Source organism: Dermacentor variabilis, chromosome 6 (assembly GCF_050947875.1).
Source record: "Dermacentor variabilis isolate Ectoservices chromosome 6, ASM5094787v1, whole genome shotgun sequence".
NCBI lineage: Eukaryota > Metazoa > Arthropoda > Arachnida > Ixodida > Ixodidae > Dermacentor > Dermacentor variabilis.
This window is the reverse complement of record NC_134573.1, coordinates 46,005,261-46,024,224: the sequence shown is the minus strand read 5'-3', so window position 1 is coordinate 46,024,224 and position 18,964 is coordinate 46,005,261. Positions and strand designations below refer to the sequence as shown.

Below are 18,964 nucleotides of genomic sequence, written 5' to 3'. Positions count from 1 at the left end.
CATGGTTCCACGCCGACTCGACACGCCTGCTCTTTGCACACGAGGCAGATTATCTCTAAAGCAGGATGCGCAGATGGGTATGCGTTCGGCCGTGCCTACAGCCATGCGCAGGCACGGCCGAGACGCATGCCAGAAATCGCAACACATGCCAGCTTACCTCCCCCCCCCCCCGCCCCTCGCATACGCTTAATCGTGTTACCGTGAGCTCGCTCCCCTCTCACTCTTTGCTCGCACGGAAAGGCGGCACTCGAGAAGCCATCATCTTTCTTGTCTCACGCTCACATACTTTCACTCACACCGAAAGCATAAAGTGCGCGGGGCACATTAGGATCTATCGCACTTGGACTTTATGCAGAACATGATGCGGCTCAACTTCGGTGGTTGCTCTTGTCGCGACACAGGCGATTTGAGAGATGTGTTAGCAAGCAGCCACTTGTAATTAAACAATTTGACCATCTGCATCCATGGAAGTTTCCATTTATTGTCTTCGCATTCCTTCGCAGTGGAAGCGAAATTTAATTATATTGAAATCGCATACAAACACACTTCATTAAATTGAGGTTCTAAATACATGGTGTGCTATGGACAAGATAATATGAAATGTTAGATACTTCGTTATATCGAGAATTTTGTTATATTGAAGTTCGTTATATCGAGGTTTAACTGTACATCTCTCTTCATTTAGAATAAATAGCTCAGTTAAGAGGCAGCATTCATCTTGTGTTCCTGTCTCTGCATATGTCTACTTTTCATGTGCTGCAACTAATTATGATACCTTGCCAACTTTCCCAGCTTATCCATCCTGCTGCAGACACAGTGCTATCTGTAAACTATCGCTGTGTGGATGGAATTGCTGAGTAGAGTAGTGCATGCTTTCATAGAATGCTGGGAGTTTTCATGTTTTTCTTTCTGTATCCCCACAGCCGTTGTATGCTATCGTGGCTTATTCGCAGAATGCAATAAAAGAGGTCGGCATGAACTTGCAGTCATTGCATTTCTAGACTGGCTCGAGCATCCTGCTAGTGATCCATGTTCATCAAGCCCCAAAACCCACAGCACAATCCCCGAAAAGCTTGGTGCAGTGTCAGCAGGCGCCTTCCAATCTTGTCGTGTCTTCTAGCGCTGCTTTTTTTTGGGATAGGCAACTAATTAGCTCACCAGTCAGTTTCACTGCACAGCTTGTGGACGTGCCGGCCTTTTCAAAAGAAAGAGCAGGCTTTCTTGTAGCAGATGGCTTGCCTTCGTAACAGAAAGGTGGCGCTCATCCTAAGCTTTTTTCTTGAATTTGTGCACATGCTCCCTGGCAAGCACACTCCTATCATTTTCTTTTTCTTTTTTGCATGTGTCTCCTTGTAGCAGACGATGCCACTTGAAACAAATAGTTTCAACGTGGCTCTCATTGTTTTCGCATATAGCACGAAGGTATCTGCGACCTCGTAATGCCCAGTAAATTGGGCAGACTGCTGTGTGGCGTTTTGCAGCAGTAGCTGTTGCACGAACCTCCCACCAGCTGCATTTGTAGCATGGAGTGTTGTTCCTCAGCCCTGTGACATCATTTTCTGTGCACGTTGTTGTGCACACTTATTGTGATTGCATTTTCACCTGTAATTGGATAATACGACTGCCAAACTAGGTTTTTACTGGTATTTCTAAAGCTCACAGCTTCATATTCCAGTGTACTAGCGTTAATAACATTTCCCAATGATCCATGAACAAGACAAACTATATGTTAAGCACTCAGCACACTGGAGGAAAAACGCATGCAGCATGCCACTGGTGGTACTCCAGATTAATTTGCATACTCCTTATTAAGTACTCCAGATTATGAGACTACAGATTAATTTTGACCACCTGATGTTCTTTAATGTGCACCCAGTGCACGGCACACAGGCGTTTTTGCATTTCGCCCCCATCAAAATGTGGTCACCACCACCGAGATGCAATCCTGTGACCTCATGCTCGGCAGCGCAAGGCCATAGCCACTGGGATGCTGCAGCGAGTGTCAAATGATGGGTAGTAGTGTACATTAATTTGCCTAATTTTCCTCCTCCTTGTTGCAGATGACATTGTAAACTAGCAAATTGATCATTTGCAACTGAATATAGTGTTATAAAAGCAAATATTCTCAATTAATCCACATGTGCCCAGAGTCTTAGTTCCTTCATGCATTAATTCATGCTTAGTTCCTTCATGCAAATAATTGCTTGAAAATTTTGTAAGATAGAAGCGTAATAAGTGTTGTTGCAAGACTAGAGAGAAGAGAGAGAAAGCCCTTTTTTGAAAAGCAGTGTAGTTAGCTAGCGTATTGTTACCTACATGCTTCTCTGTAGCAAATGGGACAGATGAGAAGAAAGGCACTAAACAGTTCTGGCCATAAAGGCAAAGCAGTCTGCCCTACGCATCAATAATGTGGACTTCCAGCCAAGTGGGGGCGGGGTACAGCGCTTCAAAGAGAGGCACGGCACTGTTTACAAAGCCATCATCAGCGAGGGAGTTTTGCTTGATGTGGAGGCAAAGAAGTAGTGGGTGGAGGAAGTGCTGCACCACATCCTCAACAACTATGTTGATGGCGACGTATATAATGGTGACGAAACAGGACTGTCCTTTCAGACATTGCCATCTAAGATGCATGCATTCAAAGGAGGTGCGTGTAAGGGTGGCAAAAACAGCAAGCTGTGCCTTACTGTGTTTTTGTGCGCTTACATGGACAGGAGTGACAAGTGCCCCACATTTGTCAGTGCGAAATAAAAAAATCCCCCACTGCTTCCACAGTGCTGCCAGGATACTGGCACGCTACTGTCACAACCGCAAGGCATGGATGACGCGATAACTTTTTTGTGAGTGGCTCTTGGAGTGCGATCAACATATCGAACAACCACAGCCGCTATCGACGCGATCATGGACGGAGGAAGACCTTGTGGTTCTGAAGGCCTGTGGCCAACACACCCACCAAGTGTGTGTGGTAGACAAACCCACCATCACCTGCGTCGCGATTGACGCAATCATGGATGGTGACTATGCAGTTCTGAAGGCACGTGGTTGATGCATGCACTAAATCAAAACGAAGCTACTATTTGCTGCAACGGCTGTAAACGAAACCGTGGTGGTTGTGGATGCGATCATGGATGGCAACTACGCAATTATAAAGGCACGCATGGTATGCATGACTGTAATGCCAAGAATAAAGGCTTTAAAGGCACAAATAGGCACGGAGCCTTCTGGCATTGCTGTCATTCAAGTGAAATTTCCTCTGATGATTAAGGTGATGCAGACTGCACCACTTCATTTCGGTTGCACGCTAGCTCCGTTTTGCTCCTTTGCATTGCTCGCCGAGCTCCGAGAGTTCTCTGAATTAATCGATCTGCAGCCAAATACTTCCAAATTAATGAGGGTTTGATTGCATTGTTTGATGCATATGCCTGCTGGGACCAGAGGACGAGCGAACTACCCGATTCCCGAATTAACCAGGGTGAAATTAACGACATTTTACTGCATATATTACTTTCAACAAAAAAGGGTGCTGAAAGAGTATGGGCACTGAGACTGAAAAATTCATCTCTGTTTCGGCAAGCAGAATGTACATATAGTTGGACCTTCCATAATCCCCAGAAAGTGACCCATGACCCATTTGTGGAGTCATGGCCCGCAATTTTAGAAATGCTGCCTTAGAAGAAGGTGAGCAGAAGAAGAGAGGGAAAGAAAGAAATGTCCAACGGTTACGATACTTCCCAACGCAAAATTTGTACGTCGCTCGGTACATGCATTCATTACGCGATATATTGAGGCAAAGAATTTGAGACCGAAATCGTGACACCAATTGGCGGTGGGCCAGTGCCATCAGTGCCTTCGCAGAGGGAAGGGCAGTATGGTATCCCTGGCATGACGAATGGCATCGGAGCCAGAAGTGGAAGAAGACAATGAAAGCGTGAGCAGCGACACGAATACGTTTGCGCGATTACTCCGATGGATGCTGATGAGCCAGCTGGGGTAGAAGACGACGAACGTGCGAGCAGTGGCTCGAGCGAGTTCCCAGAATTACGGCGGGAGACGCCGATGCTCAACTCAGGAATGGCCGCCTAAGAGCTGCATTCTAAATAAAGATACAATGAAATAAGAAAAAGGGCATTGCAGTGTGACAGGTAATGAGGCAGCCTGCAAGGGCTGTAGTCACATAAGACTCATAAAAGTGTTTTAACTGTTATGCAGTTAAACCTCGATATAATGAAGTCGGTAAAATCAGCAATTTGCTTCATTATATTTGAATTCCCTTTCATTGAAATTTGACCTGTCATGGAAATAAGTACAGTCGCTGATGAAGATTTCTTACACGAAAGGGGACGCAGAATTTTTCGAGTTATTGGGGAATCGGGAAAAAGCAAACTTGAATGAGAAAAAAATTCATTTTGTTGAATTCAAGAGTCGGTGACGACAGATACAGTTTCATGCCATGTCGATAATATCTTCACATCGGCAGTATGAAGCGAAGCCAGCCACACGTGCACGTCCACTCTCGTTCCTGTCGTTGATCGCGTCGCCCGCAGTGGGATGCTGCTATCACGAAAGGTGCTGGCAGCGGGGAGGGAATGCTTCGTCTGCCTCTTGCTTCAAACCATCTCCAAAAATCATGATTACGCAACCTGCAGTAGTTAACATGCTGAAAGAGCACATTGATGCGGCATCATCCCGGCACGCCCACTCTTTGCGCGCACGGCAGGTTATCTTTAAAATGGTTAACGAGCTGTGCATCAGCGTTGACAGCCATGCGCAGCTACGGCCACGCTAGAAAAGCAGGCGCAGGTGCCAACCTGCCCCCTTCTTCCTCCCTGCACCCTCCCCTCATGTACGCTTGATTGCTTTACTGTGAGCTCGCTTCCCCCCCTCCCCTTTTAAATGCGAAGCACTTCTTGACAAACATTTGCTGCTTAGACATTATCTGTCTGTCTAGCTGGCTAAGTCTTGGTGCTCTCACGGTCGTTTCGTTAACTTGGTAGGTACCAAAATTGGCATAGTATGACAAGAGTGTGTGAATAGCACAAATGATTGACGATGACATGAATATCATGACACGTGTGTCATGTTGGTCATGAAACAGCTGCCTTCGTCTTGGTGCTGTCATGGTCATTTCATTAACTTAGTAGGTACGAAAATTAGCATAGTATGAGTGTATGACGAACATAAATGATAGGTCTTGACAGGAATATCATTACGTGTGTCATGTCGGTCATCAATCAGCTGCCTACGTCTTGGTGCTCTGATGGTCGTTTCGTTAAATTGGAATGTACAAGTAACATAGTATGACAAGAGTGTATGACAAACAGAAATGATAGGTCATGACATGAATTTCATGACGTGTGTTATGTAGGTCGTGAAACAGCCGCCTGCGTCTTAGTATGTACCAATATTGGCATAGTATGACAAGAGTGTATGATGGACATAAATGATTGGTCATGACATAAATATCATTACATGCCTGTCATGTAGGTCATGAAACAGCCACCTACGCCTTGGTGTTCTCGTGGTCGTTTCCTTAACTTGGTATGTACCAAAATTGGCATAGTATGACAAGAATGTATGATGAACATAAGTGATAGGTCATGTGTAGCTTAGAAGAACTTGTTGGGCGAGTTGGTGCATATTAGCAAACGCTTTTATAACTGCAGCCAATGCTCAAAGAATCAAAGATATTGTGCCGGTGCAGAGATAGCCGAGCGGGAGAGTTACCCAAGGTGCATCATATGAGAAAGAAGGGAGATGATTGTGTCTGTGACACCTCAGTTTATCTGTACAACAATAAGATGAGGTTTATTGATGAACGTAGTTAGGTTGCGTGTTGCTTGAACAGAAAGTTCTTGGGTGATTATGCTTTCTTTGCTCACGCGTAGTGGTGCCTTTCTGGGATGTACTTAAACGTGGTCTTTGCGGAATAAAGATTAGTTGCAAATCTGCGCCTGTCCTTCTGTACTCTCTCTGTGGTCGTTCGTTTGCGCAGTTATAAAACTGTTTGCTGATAGGTCATTACATGAATATCATGACATGCGTGTCATGTAGGTCATGAAACACTCTCATGGTCGTTTCGTTAACTTGGTATGTACCAAAATTTGCATTGTGTGACAAGAGTGTATTACAAACCGAAATTGTAGGTCATGACATGTGTGTCATGTAGGTCATGAAACAGCCGCCTACGTGTTGGTGCTCTCATTGTCATTTCGTTAACTTGGTAGGCTCTTTGCACACTGCTTCGCATAACATCAAATCCCACAGGGATGATGATCTGTGGGCTTTTTCCCCTTGCTTGCGTGGGAAGACGGCACGCATCAAGCCACCATCTTTCTCGGCTGACCTTTTCAAGCTTTCAGTCACACCTAAAGCATACATCGTGTGGGGCAATATCGGAACTTATTGCACTTGGAGTCAGAACATGACTGTGCTCCTCTTAGGCGCTCACTCTTGGTCGTGCAGCCTGCATTTGAGAGGTACGTTCGCAAGCAACTGCTTGTAATTCAATCATTTGACCATCTATGTCCGTAGATGTTTCCATTTATTGTCTCGGTATTCCTTTGTGCGATGGTAGTGAAATTTTGTTATATTGAAATTGTGCATAAACACACTTTTTTATATTTAGATTCTAAATACCTGGTGTTCTATGAACAAGAAGTTATAAAAAATTGTACTTCATTGTATCAAGAATTTCAAGTTCGTTATATCGAGGTTTAACTGTATTATTTAATAATCAATAAGTTTGCTCTCTAAGCTGGGATCCACCATTTCATCTCATCAGTTCTTTTTTTACATTAACTGTCAAATTTACAATGATAACCATCCTATACGAAGATAACTACCCTGAATTTCCCGGGACACTTACTCTGCTGCCAATAAGATCAAAAGGCCTGCTCAAGATTAGACAAAGTCGTGTACTCCCTATTATTCTCTTGGTAGGGGAACGCTCACACTGCAAGAGTCCCCCTCGTAATTTTTGTTGGACGCTCTGTGATTTCCGCATCACATGGCTGTGCCTCTATTGACTCCACCATACAAAGGGCTGAGGGCAGCCTGCAATGCAGCATTGTGTTTGTGGATGATATTTGTGTGGTAATGGCTCCCAGTTGTTATGCAGACTGCATCTGAAGGAGCCTGTTGAAGATAAGTTCCTTGATATTCATTTTCGTTGTTCTGCGTGCTTATGCTCTGAAGTGCTGGCCTCCTACCACAATATTAAGTGATTTATTGATTGGGGATGAAAACAAACATGCATGCATACATAGGCATTATATTTTGATAAAATAATACATAATTACAGCTTGGACCACTTATAACACAACCGTTTATAGTGCTGGTCCGTGCGGTATTTTCTGGCTCCCGTTTATCTTCCCGTAGAACTCAATATATGAGCGTACTGCTTATAGTGCAGCCACATGAGACAAAATACCGTTCATAATGCAGTTGCCAAGAAATCCTGCGGACGAGCACTGCAGTGAGCGCAGTTCTCAACTAGGTGCGCTGGTTAAGAGGATAGCAATGAGGGCGATGCAGAGGAAGAGGAGATGCATATGGAGCGAACATACAAGCAACAGAGGAGGAAAAAATGTGGCGGCAGCGTGCGTGGGCTCAGCGGGTGCACAAGGGTTGCTAGGCGATGAAAGCCCTTTGCTCTGGCTGCTTGTCTGCAGCGTGCCGTCTGTGCCGAATGCGTGCCCTTTGTCACACTTTCGCTCTGCGCATAAGTAAATCTGCTTGCCAACAAGATTTTTTCGGACATGGATGGGATCGCAAAGATTTCTGAATTATTGGACAAACAGGAAAGATGAATTTCTGCGGTAATATCAGAATGTTGTTCATTACAACTTGAGCATCGCAAAAAAATCTGCCCAGTCTACATGTGCGTTTTGCATTAGTGCATCGCCATGTGCATCGTCACAAAGTGCACATATCGCACATGGGACCTTCGCGATGCTGTCAGTTTAAACTTGGTTCCACAAGATCGTCAGTTTGGAACGTTGTCAACATGCATGCTTTCGCCGTTCCTACCAGTACATGCACTTACAGTTTTTTGCTATTACATGTTCACAGTACTTGCCGGCTGATCACTCGCAAATACTGCTTCACGTGCGTTGCGGTCATGCGCACACGGCAGCCTGTGCACTTAATTTTTGTGCCACATCAACGTTATTCGTCTATGGGTATGAACATAAAATTCAGTGCCCTTCCACTCTGTGAAGAAGGATGACCAGTGAAGCTGTGAATGACGGCCCCTTAATGGTGAACTTCACCTCCACCGCTGGTCGGCCCAAAATTGCGCTATTTTCAGGATTGGCCCACGTATGGGGAGTTCTAAATGCCTGCTTTACCTCTGCTGTGGGTCAGCCCGGCATTGCACTATCTTTGAGATCGGCCCACATATGAAAAATTGTTGATCTGTGCCCACAGAGACTAGATCCACCAGAACCCAGCCGTAGATAGCTTTGCTGTAATATCAAGGTCAAGCCACTTGCGACAGCCTGCCACCCAACACTCCCGCCAGCTAGGCCTAACCACATCGTCTCATTGGGAGTCGGTGGCTGAAGTTGTGGTTTGATGCAGAGTGAATGAAATGCTTTGCAGTGACCATATGGCACTTGGAAAACGGAGGAACCACGTCTCCTATCAAACTGAGGGCACATTCCAATCATGTGCTTCGATTCCCAGACACACGCGACTGCTTGGCCTACATGTTTGGCACGTGCATAGCCTTTGAAAAATGTTGTTTTCGTTATAATGTGATAACGCTTATGGTGCAGAAATTTGCAACTCTGGCAACTTATGTTATACAAGGTCTATGCTGTACTAATATATGGGCCTGGTGTGTGTATTCCTTATGTATACTATGCACATGTACTTCTCTGTACTTCAATAAAAATTATTATTATTATTATTATTATTATTATTATTATTATTATTATTATTATTATTATTATTATTATTAACATGTATATCGCTTTTGTGTTGGGGACAGCAGTCACTGAAGTGTCTGCCCGGCACGTGTAATGTTCAGATCCATCATCACCGCAGTGGGAAGGTCACATTGCCTCATGTGACCCTCCCACTATGGCGTCTTGTAGTTGTGTTGCTTTAGGATGCTAAACTGCATTAGTCAACAAGTGAAAGCGTAAGATGAAACATTTAATTTGGTGTAGACTTTGAAGGCAAGTTTTACTTTGACTATCAGAGCACTTGAATTTTGCATTGTTTCGTCAAATTGAATTAAAGGATATCAGTGCAACCAACCTGACCCTATTTAATTTAACTCTAACCTAACCCAAACCTAAAGTAGATCAGTATATTGAAGCAGATGTAATACCAGTATTTTTAATTGTATTTCGCCAAAAATTTGTCTCTCACTTAACACTGTACTATTAGTACTAGTAGACAGACACTTCTATGCATTTGAATGCATAGAAAATATTTCATATATGCAAACCACAGTTTCATGCTCTGCAGTAGACATCCTTCACAGAAACAGGCTCAGAGTCTTTTGGGGCTGTGAGGGAGGGATATGTATGGAAAAGGAGTGCATAGCACATTACTCTCGTCACTTGCAGATTGAAAAACCCTGCCACAGTGAAACTGATAGGGCTTATAAAAAATGTCGTAAAATTTCATAAATGTGAAATTTGCAAATAACTATGAAACATGACCTAGCAACACCAAAAAGAAATTTTAATTCCAAAAGTTTTTTTTTTTTCATGCTTGCTGGCAAGCAGAAAAAATATCTGGCTTTCGAATTCCGTCAGGTGAGCCACCATGATGCTAGCGAATGTTTCTCTGAAACACTGCATTGTATCAAAAGTGCCGTCACACAAGGCCCCATTGGAATGGGCACATACGCTGTGGCAACATTTTCACTATCCGACATAAGCAAAATCATAGTGAACACTCTTGGTGACTTCATCATTGCTCATTTCTTCGTAAATGAAGCGGTAGCCAGCCTCAATAATTGCAGGGGTTATGGTACGGCATTTTCATGTTGACAAAATCCGACTTTCTTAAGTGGAAATGCTTGTGGAATGCCAGAAACATGCGCTATGCTGTTGACATTAGCCTATCACGTAGAATAACGTAACTTACAAATGAAGTTACGTAATGAAAGCAGCGCATGGCTGCAAACCATGCATCCATGCATGTTGCCATCTTGCGATGACAGTGGTAATGACATGGTCAGCCGTTGCATGGTTGTTGCCACTGCTATTTTTGGGGCATCCAAAAATTTCCACTTGTACTTGAGGCCCCATTGCAGGTTCTTCTTATTGCTGCTGGCTTCAGGCACCACCTTGGCCTTCTTGAGACATTATGCTAGGCCTTGAGAAAAAGCACACACACAAATTTTTGATGAAGTCTATTTCGTAGGAAGACTCGTGCCCACGAGAAGGCGTGGGAGCGCAGGATTTCGAGGAAGCGAACCAAGCAATGTTCAGCTGTGGAACGAAGGCAAAATGGGGAAGTGGCTGGATTTAATGGAACGGAGTTGCAGATTTTGCTAAACCAAACCAAGGCTAAGTTGACGGCACATCTGTACATGCACTGCATGCTCATTGGAAAACGTATGCTTGCACACATGCACCGCAGTATCAGATGGATGCACAAAACACGCACGCACACAAGTGCACAACACTTTAGTTATAAGAATGGGATGTGTCTGGTGGATGTAACCCGATCCAAAATCCAATTCCACCACTCTAAAATGTCTTTTCAAAATGAGGCTGCAAAGCAGCTTGAGCTATTCAGATCACAACATTCACTGCAGTGGCTGTTTGGGGTCTCTTCCTTGGCTTAAAAGGAGGCACTGCATTATGATTGTAACCAATACCAGCAACAGGCCGACAAGAGAGTTGTCATGCCTCAGAATTTGATTGCAAAACAGTTGTAAGCCAGCCAAATATCCTGGCACAGAGCTGAGCCAGATGCTCGAAAGTGCCATGCAATACGGTGTAAAATTCAACATTTCCATTATCATATGCATTCCCTAGTATGCTGAATACAAAAAATGTAAAGTGAGATGACGTTGCTGCACTGGCTTTTTCTGTGACACACTGCTTGCACATATGCTGCCAATGTTTCTCCTGGATCATCTGCTTGTATCTGGTTCCTTCCAGATGGTCAAACTTTTTCTGTACGGAAGGCAAGTAACTGCTGTGAGGCCAAGGCCAGGTACCAAACATGTAGGCTCATTAAGGCTGAAACAACCACTGTGAACACACGCAGATTCACGCATCACTGGTTCACTCTTCTAAAGCCCCTCCACATGTTTTCTCTGACCAGCTTGAGTACTGCCAACCTACCCTCCTCCTCCGCACTCCTCCCTTGCTCACCCTCTCAGCTTCCGGTGTCATGCGGAGCTTGCATAGTCCTAGTGTCTGGTTTTAGGTGGAAGCGAAGTCACTGCTGCACATGGGTGCAAGCGTGCTACAAGCAAAAATTCAGGGAACCGGAAATCCCTGAAGCAGAGCAACCGGAAGCTGAAACCCTGGAAGCGGAAATTGTGGAAGCAGAACTGCTATGAGCGACAAATCGGGGAACAGCGGGGCATATCAAATGGTCGGCACTACTTAGCAAAAGGGGTGCTGGCACATGGATGGAGGGGGTTTAGAATCTTCTAAGATACAAGACACCAAATAAAGAAGAATGTATGGGGAGAGAATACTTGAGAGGGATACACAGCAACCTCAAACTGGTCCATGCTTGTGGAAGTCTGGTTTGTTGCACCAGGGCAGAGCCATCAGTGAATTTTAATGTTGCCACTATTGCGTAGGTGTAGAAGGCTGACTGGACATTGGTCCTAGGAGTGGACTAGCAGCCCTCAGCCATGGGATGCATGTCACTAGTGAACTTTTGGCAGATGGCCCATGCGTACAAACACCTGCAGTTGATGATATAGATTAGATTTGAATGAATTTGATACAAGTTTCGCCTGGGCCTCTTTGTGATGCATCTATAATCGGCAGCAGAATGAACACAGATGATTATGCAAGAAACAACTGCCGTACTGACTTCCAGCACATGTCCAACTACTCAACGGGACTGGAGATATGTACAGGGGAACAAAAACATAGAATGCAGCTGTTGGGAGCTGAAAAATTCAAACAAGGACCACAAGTGCAAGATAATAAATTGCTGAGGAGGGCCTTGGCACATGGAAAGAAAAACACAGTGCATTGGGCTTGCATTTCTATTGCTTATTCATCTATTAGGTTTCTGTACTTGTTTTTTGTTTTCCTTCATGTCCACTGATTCATATCTTTTAGAAGCTAGCGCAGCTTTTCTACTTTGTGTAATTGTTCTTGTTCCTTGTGGCACTGCAAGTCAAAGATCCAAATTGATTGATTTATTGATTAATTGCCCCCTCACAGCCATTGGCTGGCTCGTCATTGAGACTCTTTCTGGACATTGTCAATAGTGCTGCAGTTGAAGCCTCTCAACCACTGGTCTGTTCAGGTGCTGGGTCCAAGGTCCAGGCTGGGAGCCGGAAGCGCCCTGGCTGAGGCTGCAGGCTTGCCTTGCCAAGCTAAGCGGTGGCAGCGGTGAGAGTTGGACGCCCAGTGTGCTGCTTCGGACCCAGCAGCAGCAGGAGCAGCAGGTACGTGTTGAGGCAGCACTCTGTGTTGCTGTAGGGCCATCTGGTTGTCAGTATTGGTAACAGTTTTCAGGACGATGTTGCCAGCTTGTAGCCCAAAGCACTCCCCTTTTCATGAAAAGTTTTTAGGCACTGGTACGGGTGATTTGCCTGGAATTAGTCATTAATGTTTTCCCAGACATCTACAGTCGATCCTGAATATATAAAACTTGGATATATTGAATAATTGCCTATATCAGACAGATGTAAAATCCCCTTGAAAATTCCAAGCACATATAGCAATGTACTATTCGAACATCGAATTCCCGTTCACCGCCACATTCGACATATCGAATGCTGTGCCGCACCGTTCCCCTGCAAGTGCACTTCTGCTAACAGCGGCACAATCACTTTGGTCACATTGTCGAGGATATTAAGTGACAACAAATTTGAAATGGCATTGTTTTGGCAGGTCGGATCAAACTAGAGATTGAATTTGAATGGCAGTAAATGCTATGGAGGAAAAATGATCAGGGTCCTTTCAGCTTTTGCTCGCTGTGCATGCGGAACGCCCAGGCAAACTGCGGCCGTTCGTTATCGGCAAGAGCAGATCGCCACTGTGCTTCAAGAATCCAAAAGGCCTCCCGGTCCATTATGCATTCCACAAGTAAGCTTGTATGACACTCAATCTTTTCACTGAATGATGCTAAACTGGAGATCCCGACTGGAGATGCTGCACCGCCGAGTTGGTTTTCTTGTAGACAAGGGCCTTTCACAAACAGCATTTAAGGATTCAGCAAGTGGCGAAAGCGAGTCCAATCCCAACCTTCGCTTTAAGGGATCTTTGCATTAGAGTTTGAATTTAACAAAATCACTGCATGCCACATCCACACTTTGCGGAAAGATCCCGGTTGTAGCAGTGGTGTGCAAGACGTCGATGCACGATTCGAAGATCTGTGCCTAACGTGTTTCATTCGTGCTCTCACGGTTACATGTGAGCAGGAATGGACTCTCAATGTTCTGCAAGCTGAAGGCCACTTTTGAAACTAACAGTGCGTTTGTAGTGTGGGCAGTCACTGACACTGGAGCTGGAGGGGATGGACCAAGGACGAATGAACGCACTGGCCGCGAGGCATTGGAGCGCTGAGTGGCATGCAAGATGTATTGGCTTTTTGGGCCAGTCAAGAAGCGATGGCAACTGGTTCCAACGGGAAGTCAGTTCCGAAAGCCAACACAAAAGTCCAGCTGGCTCGTTGTGCACTTACCACGATTGGCCGTTTCATGTTTTCGGCAATCTGCAGGCACTCCGCTGGCCATGACCACGTGCGATTCGCAGTGCAAGTGCGCTGATCGCGGCACGGCTCATATCCAGACAGGCCAGTTTACTTCCACACTTTGTCTATTTCTACCTTAAGTAAAAACAGGCGATAGGTAGTGAGGCACTGGAAGTGGTGAGGGAATACATCTACTTAAGACAGGTAGTGACTGCGGATCCGGATCATGAGACTGAAATAATCAGAAGAATAAGAATGGGATGTGGTGCGTTTGGCAGGCATTCTCAGATCATGAACAGCAGGTTGCCATTATCCCTCAAGAGAAAAGTTTATAGCAGCTGTGTCTTACCAGTACTAACGTACAGGGCAGAAACCTGGAGGCTTACGCGAAGGGTTCTACAGTCGCCGACCATTTATTCGGACCTCACGAGGACTGCGGAAATGTCCGAATAAGCAGGTGTCCGAAAAAGCAGATTAAGAAAAAAAAAAATCAAATCCTTTATTTCCACGCACTTATTCGGGCTCGACAATAGGCTTGAAGAAATCGTGAATGCGTCGTTGCACGCTGTTCCGTTTGCGCGCAATCAGATAAGCCTGAATCTCGGAAAGGGTCGTACGGTCACTATAGGCGGCTGAAAGCACAGTCACTGCTTGTGCACGCTCCACGTGCCACGGCAGCGTAGCACATGGTGCGTCATCTTCCGACTCGGGAGTCATTGTCCGGCGGTGCAGCAGAAACCTGACGAATGGTCTTGCCGTCGTCAGGTACTGCGCATGTCAGTACAGCAGTGTCAGCACCTGTGAAACTGTCAAATTAGACAGTGTCCAGAATTGCAATGCAACCACTGCGCAGGTCTCGGCAGAACATTTTTTGCATCAGTAGGGAGCACATCGGAAGCCAACAAATCTTAGGCCTTCCGGCACCCGCTGGCCGGCATTCCCCAGCGCAGTCTGCACGGGCACTGTTGGCGCCATTAGACACTTGACGCGATGTTTCCGTTGCCGCGTTGGATCACCCGAACCTTGACATAGCACACAAAGCAAACACCACCATGCCGACACCAGTTGCACAAACGAAAAACGTGGCCTACTCGCAGCGTCGTGCGCGGAAAAAAAAAAAAGAAAAAAGCTGCTGGATTGTCTTGACATGGCTTACTAAGCTGAAATCGGAACTGCTGTAGAGCCACTCTATTGAACCAGGCAGAAAAGATGATGATAAGCGGGGATTTGCAGTAGCGCCACTTCGAGAGGCGGCAAGGAGGCTCCGTTCAAAACAAAAATGGCATTCAGCAAGTCGAACCATGCACCAGTCAGAGTCGGTGCATGGTGCTCTCGATCGAGTTGGCTCAAAGAGTGTCCGAAAAATCAGACGAGAGGTTGCAAGGTGTCCGAACTTTCGGCAGTTGTTATACATTATGGTCTATGGGGAGAATGGCGGTGCCGCGAAGCTGACCGAATAATCGAGCACGTCCGAATTTTCGGAGTCCGGAAACTCTGTCGGCGACTGTACTTAAATGGAGGACGACGCAACGAGCTATGGAAAGAAGAATGATAGGTGTAACATTAAGGGATATGAAAAGAGCAGATTGGGTGAGGGAACAAACGCGAGTTAATGATGTCGTAGTTGAAATCAAGAAAAAGAAATGGGCATGGGCAGGACACGTAATGAGGAGGGAAGATAACCAATCGTCATTAACAGTTACAGAATGGATTCCAAGGGAAGGGAAACGTAGCAAAGGGCGGCAGGAAGTTAGGTGGGCGGATGAGATTAAGAAATTTGCAGGGACAACATGGCCACAATTAGTACATGACCGGGGTAGTTGGAGAAGTATGGGAGAGGCCTTTGCCCTGCAGTGGGCGTAACCAGGCTGATGATGATGATGAAAAACAGGCAGCAAGCACATTGACGTGTGGAGGCGCACTGCGGTCTCATGTCTGGGCGACACGCACGGGCTTTTAGGGTTAGCATTGCGAGCAGTATATCAGACTATTCCACAGTGCAAGCAACTTGCAATGTTCATGTGCAAAAAATAAGTGGACCTTTGTGCTTTCGACACAGCCTTCGGTAAGTTCCTGCTTTTCACGACTTGGAAACCGTCTCATACACGCGGAGACCTTACATATGCTTCAGATAGGCACGTTATATTTCATATTCTCAATATATTGAACTATTTTGCGATACCCTTCGAATATCCGGTACCAACTGTCCATTATGCAACGGCTAGTCAATGGTCAGATTGTGAAAAAGGAAAACTACCCCCAATTTTCTAAAATGCTATCAGATTTTAAGATTGCGCTTTGTCATATGAAAGCAGCTTCAGTGCACCCAGCTAGCTCACTAATAAGCTATTTAGTATGTCTTTAGAAGTAGTCACAAATCGTGGCGCATATATATATATTTCCCTTGGGATCAAATGGTTTTCCAGGCATTGAACTTAGCTAAAGTTTCCTTGAGGAATTTTACCAGGGCAATCTACTGGCTATTTAAGTCACTGAAAAAAAAATCACAAAAAAAAGTTCCTTAACTCTAAAAAGGCAGAATTGTCGTTAAGGTGACTAAAAACCCATTAAATTCAGCTGCTTTCTGGTTAAGTTATCAACACTGCTAGTTAGGCCGTGAAGTAACAAGACAGGGGTGGTAGGCTAGGTTACACATTTGTGTCACAGTGGTGCTCAGCCATGCTGTAGCAACAAGTGTTTTGCCTGTCTGTCGAATCCAAAATACAGCTGCAGGATATCACTGTGCTGAGAGGAAACCTGTCAAACTGTCAGAACTGGTGTATTAGGGTGGACAGTTGGACTAGTTGGTACAGTGAAAACGTGTTAATTCAACATTTGCTAATTCTGAAAATTATCAGGCTCGTCCTCTGGTTCTGGCAGGCATATGAATTATTGAATTGAACCAAACTCTCATTAATTTGGACATATTTGGAGAGCTTGCAGAGTGCCACAAATGTGCAACGCAAAAGAGCAAAAGTGGCGCTAACATCCAACCGAAATGAAGCGACGGAGTCTGCATCGCTGTAGTCATCAGCGAAATTCATACGAGGAACACTTCGTCTCTACGTGTGCCTTTCGGGCCTTTGTTCTTGTGTTTACCGCCGTGCATAACACTGGGTTGGCCTTGTGCTGTTGTAGCTGCATAGTCACCATCCACAATAGCATTGATAGTGACCACAGTTTCATTCACAGTGGTTGCTACAAACAGTATTGTTTTGACGCAGTGCACGCGTCAGCTGCGTGCCTTCACAACTGCATGATCACACGATCTATGGTCACGTCAATAGCGATCACACTGTGAAGTCGGGAGGCCTTCATCATTGCCAGCGCTAATCATAACAAGTTGACAAGAATTGCTGCTTCCACACTGCTTTCGTGTAAAATAGATACAGGATTTGCTGATTCATTCAGTGAATAGCGTGTTGATGTAATAAGCATTTCTTTATTGTTTTATTCATACCCTCAATAATACAACATTTGTTTAATTTGGGCATTTTTTTTGGTCCCACGAAATCTGAATTAACGAGGTTTTACTGTAATGCAGAGGCAACAGAAAACAATCAGCACCAGTGACCAGTAACTGGAGTGGTGAAATTCTGATACACACTGCTGCTTTGCAACAACAGACAAACAACGAGAGGGCTGGGCTCTTTTAGCAAAATACGAAGGTGAACTATAGTTGGTGAGTGGTCATCATAAGAAAACTGCAAGAAATGGGACAAGAAAGCAGAGCACCGCCATATCTGTGTTTGCTTTCTTGTCCCATTTATGCAGTGTAGGGGAGGTTGGCAGTTATCTGGAATAGGTTTTGGGCGATCTTTAATCTATGTTACGATCTTTCCACCTCACATTTGTATTTTGGCGAGCCATCAAAATGAAAACTAATTCTTAGCTACTACTGTCTACCACATTACCCTCGAGTCTGAGTGTGAATGACCTGGTACTCTTCTTGGCAGCTTGTTGTCAGCTGCAGCGCCACATGTTCCAATTTCGCTGTGCTTAATTGCACATTGTTTCGCTTTATCCATTGAATGCGCTGCTCAACTCGTCGTGTGGCCGACACTACACCGTTCTGCAAAAGATCTTCCTCCTTTCAGAAAGTGCAGGGACCGGTCGACCGATGATTCCCGCTTTGGTGTGAATGCGGTGGTGCATGTACAGATAAGCATCGGAAAGACACTAAGGTGTGGTGGCAGCCACAGCCAAGAATATAAACCTTGACAGGCATACCATATGACTTATCGCCGCTAACCCTATCACGATCGGCATCTTCAACTATCTGCTCAGAAGCACATGGGTCATGCGCCTCTTTCTCTGCCACCTCTTTGAGCTGGACCACTTCAAGTGCATGTTGCTTGCAGAAACAAGAGCACCCTGCCGTTGCTGCATTAGCTCAAGATACGCCCTGCACCCATGTACGGCGAAGAGAGGTGTGGGCACAAACAAACATCACTCTGCAAACGCTTACACGAAACATGGGTACAAGTCTACTGGCAAGCACGCATGTGTGTGGTACAGCAAGCATCCTGGCACTGTGACAGCGTGCTCTTACAGTATGTGATGCGGCGTGCGCACAAATCACAGGAGACGATTGGCAACGGGAGGCATCAGGTATCATATTTCAGTGAAGTTTTCACCGGTTTTTGCTCAGTGGCAGATAACTGTACAAACGTGCACACACACATCAGAAAAAGCTGGACGAGTCATCCACACAGCCATCACGCACGCCGCTGTGTTCCCTGTCAGTTTTGAAATGGTTCCTGGTATTTTGATCGTGTGTATCGCTGTTGAGCTATTGCACGCTCGTGGGAGAGAGCTGGAATTTTCTCTGCACTTTGGAAAAAGGAAAGACAAAAGTGCACATTGTAGGCATCATTTGTGACGGCGTCACATTTCACGTCATTTACTGCAGCATCGTTGGTAGTGGCAGTGCACGTCAGGAGACGCAAATTTGTTCTTGGCGGTTGGCGCATGCTACGTTTAACCCCCTCCCTTTATGCTACCGTTTAATGAACAGTTGTGCCGCATTCTTGCCAGGTACATATTAACGAGGTTTCACTGTACTTGATGACCATTTAGCTCGCAGCAGGCTGCTTTGAATTGTTCC

General features: G+C 45.3%; 1 protein-coding gene across 3 annotated transcripts in view; it reads left to right on the top strand.

Moving 5' to 3' along the window:
• The window catches only part of milt (trafficking kinesin-binding protein milt), a 142,975-nt gene that overhangs the window by 112,552 nt on the left and 11,459 nt on the right, over window positions 1-18,964 (top strand). For all 3 annotated transcript variants that reach the window (XM_075695024.1, XM_075695026.1, XM_075695027.1), the window contains one exon: window positions 12,466-12,607. In XM_075695024.1, coding sequence (XP_075551139.1) covers window positions 12,466-12,607 — 142 coding nt within the window. The remainder of the gene's footprint in view (window positions 1-12,465; window positions 12,608-18,964) is intronic.